Genomic DNA, 21,617 nt, shown 5'->3' with positions numbered 1-21,617 from the left:
TCCAGGCTATCCCGACATACATTATGAGTTGTTTCCAACTGCCAATTGATATTTGTGAGAAATTCCGTCAAATAATTGCTGATGAGTGGTGGGGCCGCGAAGATGGAAAACGAAAAATGCATTGGCGCTCGTGGGAGTGGTTGACTACACCCAAGGCTCTTGGAGGTATGGGCTTTCGTGACATGGACCTTTTCAATCTGGTTATGCTCGCCAAGCAGGGATGGAGGCTACTGACGAATCCATTCTCGCTTTATGCTCGGGTTTTGAAAGGACGATATTTCCCCACTTCTGATTTCTGGAATGCATTAGCGCCAAGGTCTGCGTCTGCTACTTGGCGTGCTATATTAGCCGAACGTGATTTACTCCAGAAGGGAGTCAGGTGGGGCATTGATAATGGTGAAGATGTTTATATTCTCTCAGATCATTGGATCCCTTCGACTCCTCCAAAGTGACTGTATCCTTTTCTGCCTATACCTGCTAATGTTAAGGTAAAATGCTTGATTGATGAGGAATCTAGTACATGGAATCAAGATTCTGTTAGGGCCTTTCTCCGTGATGATATTGTTGCAGAAATTCTCCGCATTCCTATAAGCAGGCATGGTGGTGTGGATTTTGCAAGCTGGCCTCTCACTATGTCTGGTGAATATTCGGTGCGATTTGCATACAATATGGCGCGATCGACGCATTTTCTTGAAACTCGCAGCAGCTGTGGTTCTAGACAATCCTCGAGTGTGGCTGCTGAGGAGAAGAGTTGGAAGGCGATATGGTTTATTAAAGCACCCAACAAAATGAAGGTCGCACTTTAGCGTTTCGCTCATGATTGCCTTCCATCTGGGGCTCAATTGCAACACCACCATGTTCCTGATGCTGCGTGTTGTTGCTTCTATGGGCGACTGGAAAGCGTGGAGCACGCCATACTTTTTTGTCCACGTGCAAAAACTGTTTGGGATGCGATCAAGGAGTGGTCTGTCATTCAGCTTCGTCGCTCTTCTTTCAGGAATACCAAACTTTGGCTTTTTTATTTTCTCTCAAGATCTTCTGACAAAGAAGCCATGGTTCTGGCTGTTTCTTTATGGCACTTATGGGAAGCACGAAATGATGCGCGGCATTCGTTAGAAGCTCCACATCCTTGTATTACAATTGAGAAAATCCGTGCTTATACTGATTAGATTCTGCAGCATCTCTATATCCAAATACCTTTCATTAGGCGTGAGTCTTCTTCACCCAATCCAATATGGACTCCACCGCCGCCTGGTGTTATTGCCATCAACTCGGATGCTGCAATCTTTTTAGATATAAACATGTCAGGTGCTGGAGTGGTGGCCTTAAACCATGAAGGTAGATGTGTTGCTGCATGTTTTGAACCTATTCAAGGCACGATGGAGTCTGAACTAGCTGAGGCGCCAGCTCTACGAAGGGTTGTATACCTGGCAAATGATGAACATTTTTCAAATATTTTATTTGCATCAGATTGCCAATCGCTGGTAAATAGAATTATTTCTGGCAAAATTTTGTTCGTTCCAGTATCGGTACGGTGATTAATGATATCAAGTTTGCTTTAAGGGGCTTTGTGTCTGCGGAATTCAAGCATGTTCGTCAGCAAGTTAATGTGGATACTCATCTATTAGCTAAGTCTTGTAAGAATTTGTCTAATCTAGTTATTTTTCATTCTATTTCGGATCGTATCCGGAAGACTCTTAGAGCAACTTCAATGGGGCGATCCATTTCATTCGCCCGCGTTCGTTTGGGTCGGCGCGGACAAAAATGGCGGCCCAACGCGTCGACCCAAACTCAAATCGTGTCCGCCCGACGTCCGCGCTGACCCATTTCCGGCCCCAAATTGTGCCTGGAATGCGTCGGCGCGGAAGCGCCGCACGTCTCCTCGTCGTCCGCCGCGTCCTCACCTGGCTGCCGTCCAACTACCTTGGTCAACATAATTTATGACGACTGCCTACCTTGGGCCCATGCGTCAGCGACGGTGGTCGTCCTTTTTTAAGCCGGGCGTGCGGCAGGGCCGTCCTCATCCACTACCACTCGCCCCCGTCCCCATCTGGCCACCCTTGCCCCCATGCCGGCGACAACCCTAGCCACCACCAGTATGGGTTTCTTCTCCGGCATCGGCAGCAGCCGCAAGGGCAAAGCCCCCGCCCGCCATTCCCCCTCCCTCCCCTCCCTCCCCGCGCCGGCGCGCGTTCCCCGGCAGAGGCAGCGCATCAACGTGCCGTTGCACCAGGCCGAGTGGCACTGGCACCACCGTGTGCCTCTGTCGTACCCGGACGTGACGCTGCCGCATGACTGGCATTTGGATCCGGAGAGGATCCCAGTGCCGGCGGCGCCCGGATGGCCAGGGTCCATGCGAAGGAGGTGCGGCGCCGGCGGGCGTTGCTGACGTCGGAGCAGCGCGCCGACCCGCGCTTCGCCGTCGACTCGCTCAACTGGGCTCGATGGTTCGCCTTCGAGCACGAGAAGGCGAGGCGACGCGGCGTCCGCGGCATCGACCACAGCCTGCCGCCGCCCGCGCTCGTCGTCCGCGATAAGGACCGGGAGGCCGAGGCCGTTTACCAGGCGGCCATCAAGGAGAGCGAGGAGGAGGAGCGGTGGAGGGAGGCGGACGAGGCGGCATTCGAGGCAGCCATGGCGGAGGCCATGGCCCTCTCCGCGATGGGCGACTGCGTCATGCCGCCGGTGGCCCCGCCGTCCCCGTCCAAAGCCGAGCCGGAGGAGCCGGCCTACCTCGAGCGCTACTCCTGGACCGGAGTAGTCCGTGAGTGGGTCAACGCTCCGTCGATCTGGCTCTGGGCGACGGAGAAGCAGGAGGCGGTCTACCTCGACCACTGGCGCCGTGTTCGGCTTGCCGAGGACCGCCGGGAGGGCGAGCGCCTGCAGATGCTCGAGCGCGAGGCCGAAAAGGAGGCGCGCCAGGCCCAGGCAGCTGCGGCAAAGCCCGACATCACCGCCGTCTGGAACACGGCGTTCCCCTGGGCCGACCCTGCGCTGACGTTGATCGACCTCACCGGTCCCGACGTAGACGCCGCCGCCGACGAGGATGTTTAGTGTTTTAGTTAATGTAATGTGGACTTTCGCCGGCCTTCGTGGCCGGCTTTTATGTTTAATTAAATGCATGTTTTTATTTTCAAAATGCTTGCAATACTTTTTTTTGGCGCGCCGATGAAATTAGTCAGGCCAGCGTTGGACGCTCGCGCCGACCCAAACATAGCGTCGGACGCTTGTGTCCATCGGGCCGAGCCAAACGAACAAAAAGCGGATAAAAGCGCCGTCCGTTTGGGTCGGCCCGTTGGAGTTGCTCTTATATCTTTGGTTATGTGATCAATAAAGCTGATGTTTAAAAAACAATTTGGATGGTGGGAAGTAAGCAAAGAAAGAATGGGTTCTTTCTTCACACGGATAGACCGACGTCCGACTCCCGTGAGTGTCCCGCTGGGCGTGGTGCGCCATGACCCCCGCCGTGCTTCCCCTCGCCCCCTCGCCTCCTTATCCAAAGCCACCACGGCTATGCCACAAACCCACCCCCGCGCGCCCGCTCTACCGGTGCGACGCCACACGCCGCGACTTCGCTGTCTACACCGCCTCCGCTGCCGCAGCCGCAATGAGCCCCGCCGCCGCTACTGCGGCAGATGAGGGGCTCCCTTCGGCGTCACAGTCACCGACGCTTCACCCTCCAAACGGCGGGGCTACCTCGTTGTTGGTCGGCATCGCAAACACGAGGTCGTGGTGGCAGTACTACGGCAGCGGCTTCTCCATCCGCGTGCCGCCGTCCTTCGACGACATCTTGGAGCCCGAGGTGACCGGTCTCGTCTACTTTTCTCCCTACCCTGCTTCAGATTTTCATAGCAATTTTGGGGTGAGCTCAAGATTTGTTTTCGGCTGCATTTCAGGATTTCAGCGCCGCCATGACCTATTATGGCGACAAGGCCAAGGTCAGGGCGTACGCAGCTCGGTTCGCATCTCCAGATAGGTAGGTAAGCAAGGCCCCTTTCGACATACCAGCTACAGACCTGTTGCATTTACAGCTGTGTGAAATGTTTATATTTTAATGATTACTTCCTCCGTCCGATGAAGAGTGTACATCTAGAAATTTTAGGACAAATTATGAAGTGAAGTAAAATATGCATTGGAAAGGTGCAAGCCACCATCTCTCTCCTCTTTAATTATCCAACCCCCAATGAGCTAAGTGCATGTAGAAATTAAGAAGACCATGTGTAGAATGTTATTGGTCTTGATTACCGTGTGATGAGAGAGAAGTATTTTTTCCTACTTTAAAGTGCATTGGAAATATAGAAGTACACTCTTTTGTGGACAAATTTTAAAGCCAAACACACACTCTTCACCGGATGGAGGGAGTAAACTTATAAATTTTGGCTAGAAAATTAGGAAAGTAAAGGAACTATATTATTCTCTGGGCTTTCCTGCGTGAAAGCTTAGATGTACTCCTAGCTACGAAATATTGTTACCACACCGCAAACACAAATTATGTTAAGTTAGCACTTTAATCGTTTGAGATTTTTGTCCGTAAGTTAAACTTTTTTTTTTGCGGGTAAGTTAAACTGATTTAATGATTTTTTTTCTCTCATGTCGGTTGATATATGGTGTTCACTTTCTTTCATTTGCTAGGCTCATCCCAAAAAAGCTCTGAAACCAATCTAGAGTTTCTTTTAAATAATTGATTTAAGATCTTGGATACGCGGCCTGTGATTACCCTATACCTCTTCACAATAGTTCTATGCACATGCCTTCTCCACTTACTCTTTTCCCTGTACCTCTTCACAATAGTTCTATGCACATGCCTTCTCCACTTACTCTTTTCACTTTCAATCAGTTGTCCACACCACATGCATGAGATGGCATGATAGCATGGTTAATAATATAGCCAACTGATGGCCATAAGGAACTGCCATGTCATCTATAGCCACCATCTATAGGTACTCATACAATAATGTGGTCTATGAGGTTGGCTATTACCTTAGTACTTTTTTTTCATCTTCTCTCTACCTCTTCCTTCACATTTATTGCATTTACCTGGAAATGCGAATATAGCTAGGCTCTTGCATGAGAGCCAACTCCCCTTACTTTTTCACATCTCCCTCCACATAGGCAAAAATGACATGGCTATAAGCCCACTATTGTACTAGCTCTTATGCAATCAATGCATAGCGCCATCTCTAACTAATTCTTCACACAACATGCATGAGATGACATAATGATGATGTCGCACGCATGCATGTGGCGTGCTTGCACGGTTAAGAAAAATAGGCAGTGGGTTGCAACTATTTAGAAATAGAGGATTCTTCACACAACATGCATGAGATGACATAATGATGACGTCGCACGCATGCATGTGGCGTGCTTGCACGGTTAAGAAAAAAAGGCAGTGGGTTGCAACTATTTAGAAATAGAGGATTACATTCGAATATGCCTAATGCAGAGAACCTTCTTCCTGTTTTTAATGTAGGTCAGAACTTGTAAGCGTGGTAATCAAGCCATCTAATCAGCTCAAGATCACATTCCTAGAGGTATGTTGAGGAACTTGCCATTTTTCACAACTGTTTCTTTACTTAAGGGCACTGCTAACTGGGGTGCACACGACCAGCCCGTGCGGTTTTGTAATTACATATATAGATCTTTTAGAAAAATAGATCTTGCCCTGCTTCCACCTCCTCCAAACTAGAAGTCCCCACCTGCACTTGTCATGCCGCTTCCCCGCCTCCGCCGCTGCGGCGTGCCCGTCTCCTGCGAGGTCCTGGCATGCTCTTGCCCCTCGTAGGTGATGCTGTGGCCAGCCGCAACGTCCCTGTCTTGAGCTCGACCAATTGTCTAATCTGAACGGCGGTCAAAACTAAGAGGCCCCCACCCGCACCTGTCAATTTGCTTCCTCGCCTTCACCAGCGATGCCGTGGCGTCCCCGTCTCCAACTCGGGTGTTGTTCTTCTCCACGGTAGAAATCGACTGAACCGAAGGAAAAAATAGGACGTAAAAAAATCTCAAAGAAAAAATACGCAAAAAAGCCCACAAAAATACACATGCAACTCTCTTGTACGAAATATATCAGCCCCCTTCCCCTTTGGCGCATTTAATTCACACCAGACCGACATTAAATGGGACGCACGTTATGCGTGGTCCATCAATTGGTCGCTGCTGCAAGGAAGGTGTTTTGCTTAACATCGGGGTTGTTTTGTGTTGAGCAGAGGAGGGGCCTGCCGAGTCAATGGCTCTTGCGGATGTGTCTTGCACAACTTCGCGCACCTCCTGGTCTAGGGCGGCCACTCATTGGAATGGGCCTGACCTGCAAAATATGGGGCTCCATTCAACACCCCCCCCTCAAGAGGGGTGATAGATATCTATTATTCTCATCTTGTCACACGCCAGACTACATACTTTAGTTCCTAATCCTTGTCAAGCAGTCTGCAATTTATTGCTCTGAACTCACATGCTCTATCTTGATGATCCCAACATCTAACTTCTATTTGATGAAGAATCTATCTATTTCCACATGCTTAGTTTTGTCATGCTGCACTAATTTTTTTGCTATGTCTGATTGCTGATTTGTTATCACACCACACATTCAAACAACCAGTCTTCAATATCTTCAATTCTTCTAATAAATTTCTTGTCCACAACCTTTCACTTAGCCCTTGAGCCATAGCTCTATATTCGGCCTCGACAGTTTAGGTGCACACAACAACTTGTTTCTTCTCCATGATACCAAGTTCCCACCAACAAAGACACAAAATCATGAGGTTGATCTACAATCATCTAGGCAACTTTCCCATGGTATCCATCGACCACGAGATGCTTGTTACTCTCAAATAAGAGTCTCATTCCTGGTGCCCCTTCAAGTACCTTGAAATTCTATACACCGCTTCAAGATGATCACTCGTAGGTTCATGCATGTATCTTCTTACTACACTTACCGCAATGGCAATGTCAGGGCATGTATGACATAAGTAGAACAACCTCCCAACTAATCTTTGATATATCTCCTTATCCACTTCTTCTCAGGCTGTCACTTTGTGGTTTTGCTCAATTGGGGTTGAGGCCATCCGACATCCTAGCATTCCTACATCACTTAGTAGATCTAAAGTATACTTCCTCTAAGATAGCGCAATTCCCTTGGCAGACCTGGTCACTTCTATGCCCAGGAACTATTTGACTCGGTCCAAATCTTTGACTTCCTCTGAGATAGTCAAGGGACGCCACGCAGGTGGCAACGTCAGTGGCGGCGTGGCGGCGCTTGGTGTGAGGTGGCAGCCATGGCGCTGCCGAGGGCGACGAGCAGCGCCGGGGGTTGGGCGGCACGACCTGGGCTGAAGACGGCATCGGTCGGCATGGGAGTCTTGAGAGTCGAGGCGGTCGGTGATAGGTTCATAAGGCGTTGTGGGTAGCTGATGTTGGGTGGGGGAGTTGTTGTACCGCGGATAGCTAAGATCATGAGCCCTCCGTCCCCGTTGATCGCCGGAGTTGTGTTAGGAAGGATCCGCATTTTGCCTGGTGGTCACCAGCTAGGCACTTTAGGCAGTTCCAACGATTCCCACTCCATTTCCGAACTCCCTGCCCTCTCGACGCCAGTAGTAGGAAGCCCAGGACAGTGGACTGGGCTCTTGGTCGGAGGTTCTTCGTCTGAAGTACCAAAGTCGATCTCTTCTTCTGCTTTTATATCGTTGATGGAAAATCCCTCTTTGTCGAGGTTGTGGATGGGTGAGGCCATTGGCTCGAGGTTCATGGACGTGATTTCAATTGGAAAGGGTGTTGGAAGAGAGGGAAGATATCCGTTGGGGACCTAGGGTGGGCGCCAAATGTCGATGAATAATGTTGTCATGGAAGATTGTAGAGAGAGGGATAGCTCGTCATCAATGATGGTGATATAGTAGTTTTACACAGGTTCAGGCCCTTGGATGGGAAAAAGCCCTACATCCTTCCTACCTATCTTTATTTATTAAAATCACAATGGAATTTTTCTACCTACCGAGCTATAGGCTACCCGCTTGACCCCCTTATTTTGTGGGCATATGGATAGTCATAGCATTTTATATGCACACATATGAAACAAATAGTGGTTTTTTTGAAAAGGAGGAAAGCTCCCGACCTGTGCGTCAAAACGATGCATGCAGCCATTTTATTTAACGAAAGTACGAAGACAAAGTCTGAGGTCCAGTACTGGCTCACAAAAGGAGCCTGCACGAAGTAAAAAATGTAAAGTAAAAGATGCCACATCCGGCAAAAAAAAGGCTACGATGACTAAACACCTAGCCTATTATTAACTCGCCATCCAAATCGGTTGAAGATAGCCCGTGGTACCATCTCCCACCGGTTGCACCCAGTAACCAAAAGCTCCCTGGAGTCCGCAGGAATGAGTAACGACCACGTACGGATCCAAGCTGTGGCTTTGTAGATAACCTGCAAAAAGTTGGTAAAAAATTTCCCGTTAAGATCATATCATTTCTGCAGTTCCATATAGCCCAAAATAGTGCACATATTCCTATTTGAATATGTCTCGCAATATTGGATTCCACGCAATTTAGCCACATCCCAAATAACGTGTTGATGCTAGTGGGAGGATTAACGTTGAAGGCTATATGAATCGTACGCCAAAGCAGTTTGGTTAGCGGACAATCGAGAAGAGGTGTTGTATATTTTCATCATGGTCGCAAAAACAACATCGAGAGCTACCCACCCATCTTTGCTTTAGCAAGTTATCCTTGGTTAAGATCACTTCCAACCACATGAAAATTTTAATCCTCAACGGAACTTTAATCTTCCAGATATGAAGTGATCTCGAGATTGGCCTAGAGTCAATTAGATCCAAGTACATGGATTTCACCGAGAAACTACCATTCCTAGATAATTTCCAGTGAATGGCATCTGGTTGGTCTGAAAGTTGAACGTCCATCAACCTGTGCACCAAGTGCAACCACGAGTTCCAACATTCCCCCACCAGAGACCTCCTGAATTGGATATTAAGAGGGACCCTTTGTAGTACTATAGCAGCATAAGCTTCCTTACGTTGTACAATATGATATAACGTGGGGTATTGCAGGGCTAAAGGCGTCTCCCCTAACCATGCATCTTCCTGAATCTAGTTGTGTTACTGTTACCAATGATAAATTTCACCCTTTGAAAAAAGGTTTCTTTCATCCTCAATAACCCCTTCCAAAATGGTTAGGTCTAGCGGTAACCTAGGCCAATGTCTTAGATTGTAGGTACTTGTTACGCAAAATTTGTACCCTCGTACCCTCAATCACAACAGACAACCGAAATAGGCATTTGCTGAGTAGGCATCTACTTCTAAGTTCTCTACCCCTAACCCACCCTGGTCTTTGGGTTTGCAAATTATATCCCATCTCGTCAATCTGTATTTCGTCTTAACTTCATCACATTGCCAGAAAAAGCGAGATCGATAAAAGTCTACTCTTTTCCGTACCCTATAGGTACTTCAAAGAAAGATAAAAGGAGCATCAGCAAACTAGTCAGAACTGAGTTTATCAACACAAGCTGGCCCCCATAAGACATAAGCTTGCCCTTCCAGCAGCTTAGCCTTTTTTCAAATCGATCTTCAATGCATTTCCACTCCTTATTAGATAGTTTGCAATGATGAATTGGTATCCCTAGATAACTGAACGGTAGGGAGCCCATTTCACATCCGAACAACTATTTGTATGCATCTTGTTCCTCTTTGGCCCTCCCAAAACAGAACCATTCGCTCTTGTTAAAGTTAATTTTCAGTCTCGGTAGTTCTTCAAATAAGCTTCATATTTCTAGCTTCTTCAAGATCATGTTCCATGAAAATAATTGTGTCATCCACATATTGTAGTATGGACACTCCCGCATCCACAAGATGACCCACATCCACAAGATGCGGAACTAGTCCTTCTACTTGGCCGTTTTCTTTAGCCCGACCGATAAGAATTGCCAACATATCCGCAACTATGTTGAATAGAACAGGAGACACCGGGCTCCCTGTCGTAAGCCCTTATGCGTCTGGAAATGATGACCTATGTCATCATTCACCTTAACCCCAACACTATCTTTTTGAATGAAGGAGTCCACCTGTTTCCTCCAGGCCTCATCGAACCCCTTCATGTGCAGGGCCTACTGGAGGAAGGGCCATTTGACCTATCATACGCTTTCTTGAAATCCACTTTGAAGATAACCTCGTCCAGTTTCTTCGAATGGATCTCGTGAAGAGTTTCATGTAAGACAACCCCTTCTAGGATGTGTCTTCCTGGCATGAAAGCAGTCTGAGATGGTTGCACCACCGAATGGACAATCCGCGTCGACCTAGTCGTGCCAACCTTGGTGAAGATTTTGAAACTCACATTGAGCAGACATATCAGCCTAAACTGCTCAATGCGTATCGCCTCCTCCTTTGGCAACAACGTTATTGTTCCAAAATTTAGGTGGAATAGCTGTAACTGTCCGTTAAATAAGTCATGAAACATAGGCATAAGATCACCCTTAATGATATGTCGGCATCTCTTGTAAAACTCTGCTGGAAATCCATCAGGTCTAGGAGCCTTATTCTGTTTCATCTGTGTTACCGCGTCAAACACCTCTTTCTCCATAAACGGGGCAGACAAAATCTCGTTTTCGTCTGTGTTGAGTTGTGGAATGTCCCCTGTTGCGCCCTCATCAAGCAACACAAAATTATCTTCGCCTCCCTGCAAAAGTAGCTTATAATAATTGGAGGTGTACAACTTGAGGTCCTCATGCCCTACAATTGTACCCTCATCCTGTTCTAGTTGGATTATTTTCTTTCTATGCTTCCCATTTGCAATCATGTGGAAGAACTGGGTGTTGTCATCACCTTGGACGACCTTTGTCACCTTCGCTCTGAGAGCCCATTTCATCTCTTCTTCTCTAAGAAGAGGATGCAACTTCTGCTCAGCCTCATTCTTAACAGTCCGATCCGACACATTAGAACATTAGACTCAGTTTTCAAATCTAACTCATGCACCCGTCTAAGCCGTCTGATCCCAGTTTTTTTAAATGCGATTGCATTGCTATTAGTCCCCTGCGTTTCAAAAGATGATACCTGACAAAATAAAAAAAGTACCTGCAATTGCCGAAAAACCTATGCAAGTTCTTAATTTTCGGTCAAGTAATCTGCGAAAATCATTTAAATCTTCAGATATAATGATGAAAAACACACATGAGTTGGCTAGCCAGGTCAAAACTAAACCCCATATGGATATGTTTCTTTGATTCTTTTTCAAAATCAACCATGACGCTAGATGAGGCAATTTTAGTGCTAAACAGAAGCAACTTCACTCCTAAAAATAACTAATTAGCAATAATAAGCAACTAACTAATAATACAGAACAACTTCGAAACAGAGGTGGATAATATCACATCACCTTCATAAGCAACTTTCCTTCGATAAGAGGCAACCTTAGTGCTAAAAGCAGGCAACTTCACTACATTTTGTGTCCTAGTTAATTTATGTAACATTCTCCTAACTTCCTCATCGGTACTTCTAAGTTGCCTATTGTTCATGCTCGTATGTCGTCATTGTTTCTAAATGGCCTATAATACTACGATGTCGTCTTCCACTTCAAAGTGTTTGTAGGCAACTTAGAAAAACAATGATAAACAACTTCATAATATTGTAGGCAACTATTTTGCAAAGTTAGGCAACCGAGAAGCAATTGTAGGCAACTAATTACCAATAGCAGGCAACTAGGCATCAATATAGGCAGTTTATTTCATTTATAGGCAATTGACCATCAACCGTAGGCAACTAAGAATCAACAATAGGCAATTGAGCAGCCATGATAGACAAGTTGGGACAATGTTACCAAACTCACAGATACACATAGTGCAGTGAAGTTGCTTTGTATGTAGAACTATAGATGCCTTATGTTTTGTGTGATTTTTCTTGTTTTTACGCAAACCAACCTAATAGTCAGTCCAACTAGGCGAAAAAGTAGTTGCTTCCCTATAACACTATAGTTGCCTCCATTGCATCCAAAGTTGCTCTCAAAAAAAGTTTGACAAAACCTACTCATATGAGATCTAGTTTTGGAGAACTCGTCGTCAGAAATCTGCCGGTGAAAACAGAACTGGATTTCGATGCTTGAATCAAAAGTTATGGCTTTTACAACTTTTTAAACCCCCAAATAAATGCACGTGGGGACAGGATTTAGGCTGATTCAATCGGCACCCATGTGCGCTACGGGATGTGGCCAAACAATTACCTTTTTTAGCGTAGACAGCTGGACACAAGGACATGCACTTACTATATACGGCGGTGCGCTTCAGACAACAAACGAGTGCAGCGGCGCTCCCTAGCCACGTCCTTGATTCTTGGTCCAGCCCCTCAAGAACTGGTGCAAATGTCGAATTTTATTTTGCCACGTATCGACATTCGAATGTCCACCTGGCTCCTTGGCCCATTCTCTAGCAATGAGATCCATGAAGCCGTCCCTCTCGAACCATCCTAATTTGAAAGAGAAAATGGTCCTGTTTCCCACATGGGTCGCTTCCCCAGAGTCAACCAGTAACGGTGTATGATCAGAAATTGCTCTCTGAAGCGCCTGAACCGTTACCAACGGAAACTTCTGTTCCCACTCTATGCTGGTGAGCACTTGGTCCAACTTCTCATATGTTGGAACCGGCAATGTGTTCGCCCACGTGAACTGTATGCATTGTCTGGCAGTGAGGTCAATCTCCCTCAAATCGAGACTCTCAATGATCGTATTAAACATAAATGACCATCTTCCGTCGAAGTTGTCATTATTTTTCTCTTCTCTCCTAATTATGTTAAAATAAATAGTGGGTTAAAAAGCTTTTATGAACATATGCTAACTGTGTTACTATTGATCATGCTATTCCTTATCACTTTATCCTTGTTACTTAGAAGGCTTGTGCTTTTATCAGATATTACGAAAATAGAAAATCCTCATGTTCTTACGCGGATATTTGTTCACAGGCCAAAGATATAACGGAGTTGGGCACTCTAAAGGAGGCGTCCAAGTTATTTGTACCTGGTAATTTCTATCATCTTAGCTTGAAAGTCGCAACACTTTTTTAATGTGCTTTTAAATGAAAGTTGCCCTGGACAGTTGGACTACTTACTACTTCCAAATATTAGACGAGGTATGAAAAGAACTTAGTAGACAAAGGAACCACTTAATGTTAGCCTTAGCTTGCTGTGGGATGTCACTCTAAATATGTTGATTGATGGTCTGATCAACATATTATGTTTACTACTGAAATTGATTTATTACCATAATCATATTGGTGTGTTGTAAAGTTTTGCTTAATGTGCATAAAAGTTCAAAATAAATAGCAAACATAGCTAACTGCTTTTGGTGAGTTGTCTAATGGGGTTACATTCTTTATTTTGCCTTATGTTTGACATTTTATAATTGCGTAACCGTGCAGTGCAATAGTTTTCGTAAAATAGTTATGTTCCTAGATGAACATATGAGTTGAAAAACTTTGGTAAATAACTTGTGTTAAGGAGTATAAGTATTGGTTCAAGTCCCCTTGCGTATTCATACTAGTCTAGATTTCTTCACTTGTACCCTAAGTCCCTTGTAATCTATATTCACCCATTGGGCTATGTAATACAGACACGTTGGTCCTCTTAACCTGGTATCAGAGCCCTAGGTTTTACCCCGGACACCGCAACCCTCCAATCTCGATCGATTTTTTCAGTCTCTACGTTCTCTCCGTACCACTGATTACGAGTAAGAGGGACTAGTCAAGACTAGTCGACAGACTAGTCTACGAGTCGCAACTTGAGTGCCGACTACAAATCTCGTGTAGACTACTTGGTCTAGTCGAGTAGTCGACAGACTAGTCGAGCTATTTGAGTCGAGCGACTCAAAATTTTGAGGGGATAAGTCACCCAGCCTGGCCGGAGCTCGTGCTCGGGCGGCAGCGATGGCCGTGACACATAGGCGCGCATGGCCCTGAGACGAGAGAGAAGGAAGAGAGATAGAGGAGAGGAGAGGAGGCATGGAGGTGGTTGGCGGCAGCGGCTGGGGCCAGCAGAAGGCGGCTGGAGGTGCGGGTTGCGCATGCGTGCTCCCGTGTGTGATGGTGCTGGCGGCGGCAATGGGATTGATCGGGAGCTAGGGTTCCAGTGACGGGAGCTAAGTAGGCTGGCCACTTGGGCCCAAATGGGCCAGCTAGGGGGTGTTGTGTGGGTGCTGGGCTGGGCTTGGCGAGCGTTGCCTAACACTTCTGGTTTTATTGCATACTGTACTGTTTATATATACTACATACTACTACTTAGTTATTAACAATAGTTGAGTACTACAGTACCATGTCGACTAGTCCAGCACTAGTCTAGACTAGTCACGATTAGTCTATGAGTCTCAACCTCGGAACGACTCGTCGACTCATAAACATTGCTCCGTACCAATCTCCTTCTCTCTTGAACGAAGTTAGCCAGGGTTGTCTCCTGGCTTGACTCCATCCGCTCCCTGATTGAACTTTCTCTCGGTCTCCGTCGATCTCCCTAGATGGATCAAATCTGGCCGTTCCAACCAAATAGCCGCGCGTCGGGCCGACCATCACCCTATACTGCTGCTATACACCACCGGACTCCTCTGACAGATCGGGTCACCGCTCCTGCATCACATCTCCAAGATTCAGCCGCCTCTCCTACTCGATTCCTCGGTTCTTCGCCTCTCCAGTAATAGGACTCCCCCACTGTAGATCACGACATTAACACCCTCTGTTGGCTGGTCCAGATCTACGCCCCAACTCACACCTTGTTTCAGTCCGATACCCGTGACCGTCCAATGTGCCGTTCCCCACCATGACGCCATTGCCGCAGTCTTCAACACTAAATTATGTAGAAAAGGCGAAGCCCAACATATAGTTGTCAGGACCTATTATGAATCCTGAAGAACAGCGACACCTTCAGTTATCAAAGAATACACCTCCTATTCCATTGGCAGGCCCCGTTTGCCAAATTAATAAGGCAGAACACACTACTTAAACTGGAATTTGCTTGTCATCACATCAGCATGGATTTTGCAGAGGGACTACCATAAGGACCTCATCCTGGTTGTGGTAGACAAATTCACCAAATATGCACAATTTTTATCCATGAAGCACCTGCTTATTGTCCAAACAGTTGCTAGAACCTCTGATTACATTTTCAAGCTCCATGGGCTCCCTGCAGTCAGATAAATCTTCACTAGCTCCCTTAAAAAAAATATTCACTAGCTCTCCCCGGCAGAAACTTTCTGAATCCCTGTGAGTCAAGCTCCATCTCTGTAGTTCAACCATCCACAAACTGATGGTCAGGCAGAAAAGAGTAAATCAGTGCTTGGAGAACTACAACTACTTGAGATGCATGGCATTCCAGCAACCCAAGACATGGCATTCCTGCCTAGCTTTAGCAGCTTAGCTGAGTGGTGGTACGATGGTATTTTTTACATTTCCTTGCAGATGATACCTTTTCAGGCACTTTATGGCTTCCCACCCCCTCTGATAGTTGAATCCACCTTGCATGATTTCATCTCCGAAGACTCCCTTGACCTCCTCCATAATAGGGAATTAGCAAACGAGGCCATCAAGGACAACCTCCTCAAAGCACAATGATGAAACACTTTGGTGACGAGAGAAGAAAAGAGAATTCTCTGTTGGAGACATGGTCTACTTAAAGATCCAACATTAGAGACACTTATTTCAGTATTCAAAGAAATCTGAAGCTCCATTCCAAGTTCTATGCCCTCTTTAGAATACTGGAGAAGATAGGTAACACTTTATACAAACTGTTACTCCCTGACGGTTGCAAGTTACACTCAACATTCCATGTCAGTCTACTAAGGCAACATATTGGACCTGATGTGATTCCCACTCCCCACCTTCCTCTGTTGGATGATCATGGCCACACTTCAACAGCAAGCTTATACCCAGACCTCAAGGTGCTATCAGTGTTTACCCATAAGGTTTTCCCCTTCACGTGTTGAAAACAAGTCTGATCTTCTAGCGCGCACATGGTTCTGAATCCTGAACAAAAGCGACACCTTCTGTTTTCTGTTCCTCGTCCGACACTAGCTGGAAGCTATGAGATCGTCCAAGGCCAGAATCAACGGCTGGGATGACCTCGATGAACTGGTGAGCAAGTGAATAAGAAGAGGACGCTGCAGGTGCAGGATCCCCACGGCTCCATTTAGTTATTTTTACCCGCCATTTACTGTTTCCTGTGATGTCGTTGTCATCCCTCTCTTTTTAGTTTTACCGAGCCTTTGGACTGTAATGCTATAAAGCCAGTGATTCCAGACAGATCGGGCATCGAGTTGTAATTGTGATAAAGCCTAGCCACCACTGGAGTGGTTTGGCTCTACTTTCCTCTTCCAAGAAATAGAACCCGTGGTAGATCCCCTCTTAATTCAGGGCTAGTTTCTGATCTCTGAATTTTGTGAGGTATAGTAGTTCAGCTCTTGACAATAGTGTTAACAATTAACATGATATACTCATTTGAAATGCTTTATAGACTGTCCTAATATGTTAATTATGTTATTTGTTTCATTTCATAGGCGGTGCAAAAATATACTCAGCTCGAACAATTAAAGTTAAGGATCAGGAGGGTATCAGGTTATTTCTCTCAATTTTCAAGGGAATATTACAAAAGGCAATGGCTTCTGTAGTTAAATTGCTTTATGAGATAATATTTTGCAGGACGTATTACTTCTACGAATTTCGTTTTGACAGACAACATGTTGCTCTAATGGCCACCGTGGATAGTGGGAAGGTACTGGCTTGTCACATTTTATTTACATTTTTGGAAGAAATAAAGACAAATGATATTTTCTTTTCTTTTGCTTTTCATCATGTATTTTGTGCGAAAATTCGTTTCTGAGCCCGGGCTCAAGTGCACCTGATATCTTGGCCATCCAGTCACATGTGGATTCCCGCTGTAAGTAGTATTCCACCCGGTATTCATAGCGTACATGATATGGAAAAGAAATGGGCCATCGCCTTATTTATTACGTGTGCGACCTCACCGCTCGGCCGGAACAGGCCGCCCCGCATGGCCCTCCATTTTTCCTGCGCTGTCCTGAGCCATCTGCGTGGCCTGACGGACAAACACAGCGTACTTATCTTACCCATCTCGCTCAAGCCCAGAAACAAACCCTGTCGACTCGTCCCCTCGCCCCGCCTCCTTTAGCCGCAGAGTGCTCGTACTCAAACCCACCATGGTTGCATGCTCGTCTTCCTCTGCCCCAGTGCCAAATGATGCACTTCTTCCCATGATCCAGTGCCCCTTCTGCGGCGATGACCTTTTCACTGCATCGTCACGGTCATGCCACTTGCTTCGCCAACAATAGCCGCCGGAGCCATGGACACGCACAACCGCTCTGCAACCAACAAGCCTGTTCAAACAGGAGCAGCTAGCTGTTCCAATTTTGAATTACATCACACTAGCCGAGACTGTAGGCTTACTAACTAGTAGATGCACCACATGTTCTCCCACTCCATGTGGCCAACCACACGCAGGCCAGCAAAATACACAAACCAGTTCACCAGCTGCAAAATCGCCAACAAAACTCACAGAGCACAGCGCCCAAGCAAAATTCACAACCAGTTCACCTGAAAACTTAGTCTCTGTTTTTATTCAGGTCACTACTAACTAGATTATATATCCCAATCTGGGATCATTACAAATGTTCAAAACAATAAACACTTAATACATGGATGGATAAGCGTCCAGCACAGATCACACAACACACCAAAGAATACTCATATCACATTTTTTCCAACTAACGTACTAGACTACTAGTTTATGGCCCTAGACTCTCCTTCGGTTACTTCGAAATGTGCAACTTGCACCATTGGTGAACGCTGTCAAGGTACACTTAACTAATTGTCACCTCCACAGCTCTGTTCTGATCTACAAAGATTACCAACACACTCAGTCAGCATGACGGATTCAAACCAATGAAACAGTAAACACCACCGCTGCAGTGGCATGTAAAGTGCACAATCTGTAGGTCCACCCATCATCGTCAAAAATTCCGCAAAAACCCACTCAAAACTTTCTGCTTGATCGTCCCTCACCAACACACCAGCCAATATAATGCTCAAGAAGTGGTTGTTAACCCCCAACAAAAAGACCAAACGGCATGTCATATAGATTCATCCTATACGTCGTATCAAAAGTGATGCCATTCCTAAAGAACTTGTACTGCATCAGGCTGCTACCGTTTATCCACATCAAATTCTCACTCCTGCTCCCGCTATCCACAAGAACTACGTGAAATCAGGGTCTCCAGCCACAATGTCGGCGAAAACCTCCAAAGTTTTCCACACGTCATCGTCTGCCAGTTCACGACCTGAAGAAACTTCCGATGATGCTATACACTTTCCCAAGGTTCACAATATTTTCCTGCAACTGTTTTATAGGATCCTTTGCGTAAACATCTATGTGTGTTGTGTGACGGCCAGTGAACCTTCTCGACCATTGTCAATGACAAAGAGCGGTTGTGATTCTCGCTGTACTCAGTTATGTACAACTTGTTGTCGGATGCCCTCAACAGCCTAATCAACACAGGGCATTTACACCTACACGACCGGCCGTTCTCCGCCTCAGGCTTCCCCTGCACAACAACATGCAGACAATTTAACACATGTTTTCTCGCATCCTCGCAATAGACAAATGCCATCGTTCAAAAAAAAAAATCAGTCTAGAAAGAAAAGCTCTCACCGAACAGCCACTGAGCCACAAATTATCTCGTGCATCGACTTTGTCCGCTCGTCGTTCAGCCTGCTCTCCCCATACCGTATGCCGAAGCCAACCTCCCAAGAATACAAATTGTAAGTCATACGCGTCACCCAACAAGTAAAAACTCAACCCAAGATCTGGTTTCACCGCACTTTTTGTAGGTTCTTCTGCAAATTTGTGGATAGATTGTTCAAGCGCACTCATCCGCGAGGCACGCGGCATCTGGTCTGGTAGTGCACTACAGAAGCACAACCTGAATTACCCAGAAAGTTCTAGTATCAACTAACAGTTTTCCAAAATTCTGAAAGAAAAAAAATCACCTAACACCCATATTTGAGCATGTTGAACAGACGGCACAAACCAGCCAAACACATGGGACCAATCATAAAATCCCTAAAATCAACTATACAAACTAACTTTGAGGATTTCCAGCATCTATAGGATGGCCACGCACAGCAGGATTCGAACAAACAAAAGTTGACTGGATTACCTCTCTTCGTCCATCAGGGGGCTTCGGGATTCACCTTCCCAGTGGATTTCGCAGATTGGGTCGGCGAGGCATTCTTCCTCCGGCAGCACTCGCCTGCAGACCGCCCAGGGCTGCAGCTCCCTACCCGCTGCGCACAGCCGGAGCCGCAAATTGGAATCCGCCGGCAAAGCAGGCGCCTCCTCGCGTGGCGACAGTAACGCCAGTGGCACAGGATATGGGTGCTCAAACCTTTCCGCGAATTCTTCCCTAGGCGGGAACCTGAAACCGACGCTGGAATAAGCGGTGGCGACGGGGACGACGGCAATCCACAGAAGCAGATCTTCAGACGAGTTAATGGTGTGAAAAAACTGACCGGTCTACTGGATCCAGCAAGAACTCGAGCCCGTCGGCTTCCATCGCAGCTCCGCTGGAAGGGGTCGCAGCCGCCGCCGCCGACGACGACGACGACGCCATGCTCGCGAGCTGCCATCACCCACTTTTCGGTCTCACTACTTTTTTCTTTCCCTTGCGAAGCCCACGCAGTAGACAGGACAGCTCAGCTTCGACCATCGAGCTGGACTACTTGGGCTTACGGCATGGGCCACGGCTCAGGACCCCAACCACTCACGGACGGACACCGCCAGCTACGAAACTGGCCCACCTGTACGCACTGTGCAAAGCCGTATATCGAGCGTATCCTCATTTTTCGCCGCTCCAACCCTGACGCGTCTGACACACTTCCGTCCATCCCTATACACCTGCCAGTGGCTGAGATATCAGGTGCAGCTGAGCCCGAGCACCAAAAAGACCCTCTCTGTGTTGCTACTTTCTTTAGTCCTTGCAGCTGCATTCTAGATTCTTAAACTATAAAATTATATATCCTACTAATGTCCCCAAGCATTCATCCATTCGTTCGCTCCTTGAATACGGCGTGAACCGATAAACACAAAAATAATGCATGAGTCGTTTGGAGGCATATCACCTACTCTACTCCCAGGCATTATTTCTCGCGCTTGTAATGTTCTTTTCTCTGTTTCCGGTAAAATTTATTGTTGGGCTTCCTCTATGGGTTTCAACTAAAAGAATAAGTGCACATAACATTGATATGTTCAGCTGAAAGACTGCTATAGGTAGACCTTGTCAGAATAATTTCTTTTCGAGAAACTTTCAGACTAATGTCATAACCTTATCAAGACAAGTAATTTTTCTCGTTCTTTTTTTCCCGAGTAGAATATTTTCCTGTTAATTTCTGATTTTTTACCTTGTGGGGTATTTGTGTTGCACTGTGTAACATGCATTGTCATTGGTGGCAGACATATATCGCTGCCGCCACTGCTCCAGAGACGAGGTGGGAGACGGATGGAGTGACATTGCGTTCGGCTGCTGTATCTATGTCTCTCGTGTGATCTACACTAGTGTCAAAAATACTCTTATATTATGGGACAGAGGAAGTACTATTTATATATTATAGAACTACAGTATTAAAACACTTTGAGTAGAGTTATCTGGTTTTCTCACTCCAAGCCACGTCACGTTTCAAATGGCTGACCTTCATCTTGAAGTCGATCAAGAATATTAAATTTACAATTTACAGCATGTGGGGTAGCTCGCAACCGTCCGCCGCCGTGCCGGTGATTCCAGCGCTCGCAACCCACCTGCCTCCACCCACCCGCGTGATCTCGATGCCAATGTGTGTGATTCCTTCGCCGCCGCTCACCCATGCGATTTTGGTGCCAGCCCAACGCCGCCGCCCACCTGCGCGACCTTCACTCGTGCCACCGCTCACTTGTGTGATTCAGCCGCCCAGGGTTGGTGAAGTCACTCCTTCCCTGTAGTTGGTGGAATCGCCACCAGAGCCTGAGCTGGTTGCCGAGTTCCCGACTCTGCTGCTTGTACTCCTGTGGATGGCATGATGATTTGCTAGTTTTTGGAAACATTCAATTAGGAAATCAAGAAATTGATCATGATGATCCGCTAGTTTTTGAAACAATCAATCAGGAAATCATGATTACTACTTTTGGAAACAATCAATATACTCCTTGGCGAATTACAACAATCAGACAAGGTTTGGAGTAGATGAAATTCAGTGCTGAAATTCACTGTAATATTGTTACTCCAGATTTTGGTCACATTTTGGAAACAAACAACCAGACAAGATTAAATGTTCAAAAATTCTATAGGTGCTGACTAAATGGTCCTTGCTATGCCTGTTGACTAAATAGCAGAATCTTACTGTAACAAATACTCCTTGCAATGTTACAATGTGCAATGAGTAATTTAGGAACATTTGGATCATTCATAGACAGAACATATATCAGTTTCTTGTATTACAGACAATTGATTTAGTCAGGTTCTGAGAACATATCTGATGTGTATTTCTCATTCATATGAATCTTCTGCCAAGTGAGCTTTCCAAAAGTCAAAATTAGCCGCCTACGCAGAGCG

At 46.3% G+C, this 21,617-nt stretch overlaps 2 protein-coding genes across 3 annotated transcripts; one reads left to right on the top strand and one right to left on the bottom strand.

Annotated features, from left to right (window-relative positions):
• The first annotated feature begins 3,393 nt into the window (after positions 1 to 3,393).
• LOC119300715 lies at positions 3,394 to 20,695 on the top strand. Its single transcript, XM_037577616.1, has 7 exons — positions 3,394 to 3,802; positions 3,897 to 3,976; positions 5,471 to 5,531; positions 12,944 to 13,001; positions 16,518 to 16,575; positions 16,660 to 16,732; positions 20,486 to 20,695. The coding sequence occupies exons 1-7, from the start codon at positions 3,455 to 3,457 to the stop codon at positions 20,576 to 20,578; spliced, it is 771 nt and encodes a 256-aa protein (XP_037433513.1). The 5' UTR covers positions 3,394 to 3,454; the 3' UTR covers positions 20,579 to 20,695.
• LOC119300714 lies at positions 18,025 to 19,692 on the bottom strand. Of its 2 annotated transcripts, none has more exons than XM_037577614.1 (4): positions 19,546 to 19,692; positions 19,194 to 19,451; positions 18,686 to 18,956; positions 18,025 to 18,578 (listed from the first exon to the last, which is right to left on the bottom strand). In XM_037577614.1, the coding sequence occupies exons 1-4, from the start codon at positions 19,644 to 19,646 to the stop codon at positions 18,336 to 18,338; spliced, it is 873 nt and encodes a 290-aa protein (XP_037433511.1). In that variant the 5' UTR covers positions 19,647 to 19,692; the 3' UTR covers positions 18,025 to 18,335. The 2 variants fall into 2 exon arrangements, with proteins under 2 accessions (XP_037433511.1, XP_037433512.1); XM_037577615.1 differs by having other exon boundaries at positions 18,686 to 18,941.
• Positions 20,696 to 21,617: the final 922 nt, after the last annotated feature.

Source organism: Triticum dicoccoides, chromosome 5A, assembly GCF_002162155.2.
Source record: "Triticum dicoccoides isolate Atlit2015 ecotype Zavitan chromosome 5A, WEW_v2.0, whole genome shotgun sequence".
NCBI lineage: Eukaryota > Viridiplantae > Streptophyta > Magnoliopsida > Poales > Poaceae > Triticum > Triticum dicoccoides.
Note: the sequence above shows the minus strand (reverse complement) of the source record. Positions and strands in the feature narration are given on the sequence as shown.

Bases quoted from the DNA above. Each gene is read 5' to 3' on its own strand.
- LOC119300714 (XM_037577614.1), bottom strand. From the start codon at position 19,646: ATGGCGTCGTCGTCGTCGTCGGCGGCGGCGGCTGCGACCCCTTCCAGC. The intron at 19,452-19,545 runs GTCAGTTTTTTC...CGTCGGTTTCAG, and splicing joins TTGCTGGATCCAGTAGACCG to GTTCCCGCCTAGGGAAGAAT. The intron at 18,957-19,193 runs GTAATCCAGTCA...TGGGTAATTCAG, and splicing joins CCCCTGATGGACGAAGAGAG to GTTGTGCTTCTGTAGTGCAC.
- LOC119300715 (XM_037577616.1), top strand. From the start codon at position 3,455: ATGACCCCCGCCGTGCTTCCCCTCGCCCCCTCGCCTCCTTATCCAAAG. The intron at 13,002-16,517 runs GTAATTTCTATC...TTCATTTCATAG, and splicing joins GTCCAAGTTATTTGTACCTG to GCGGTGCAAAAATATACTCA. The intron at 16,733-20,485 runs GTACTGGCTTGT...CATTGGTGGCAG, and splicing joins CCACCGTGGATAGTGGGAAG to ACATATATCGCTGCCGCCAC.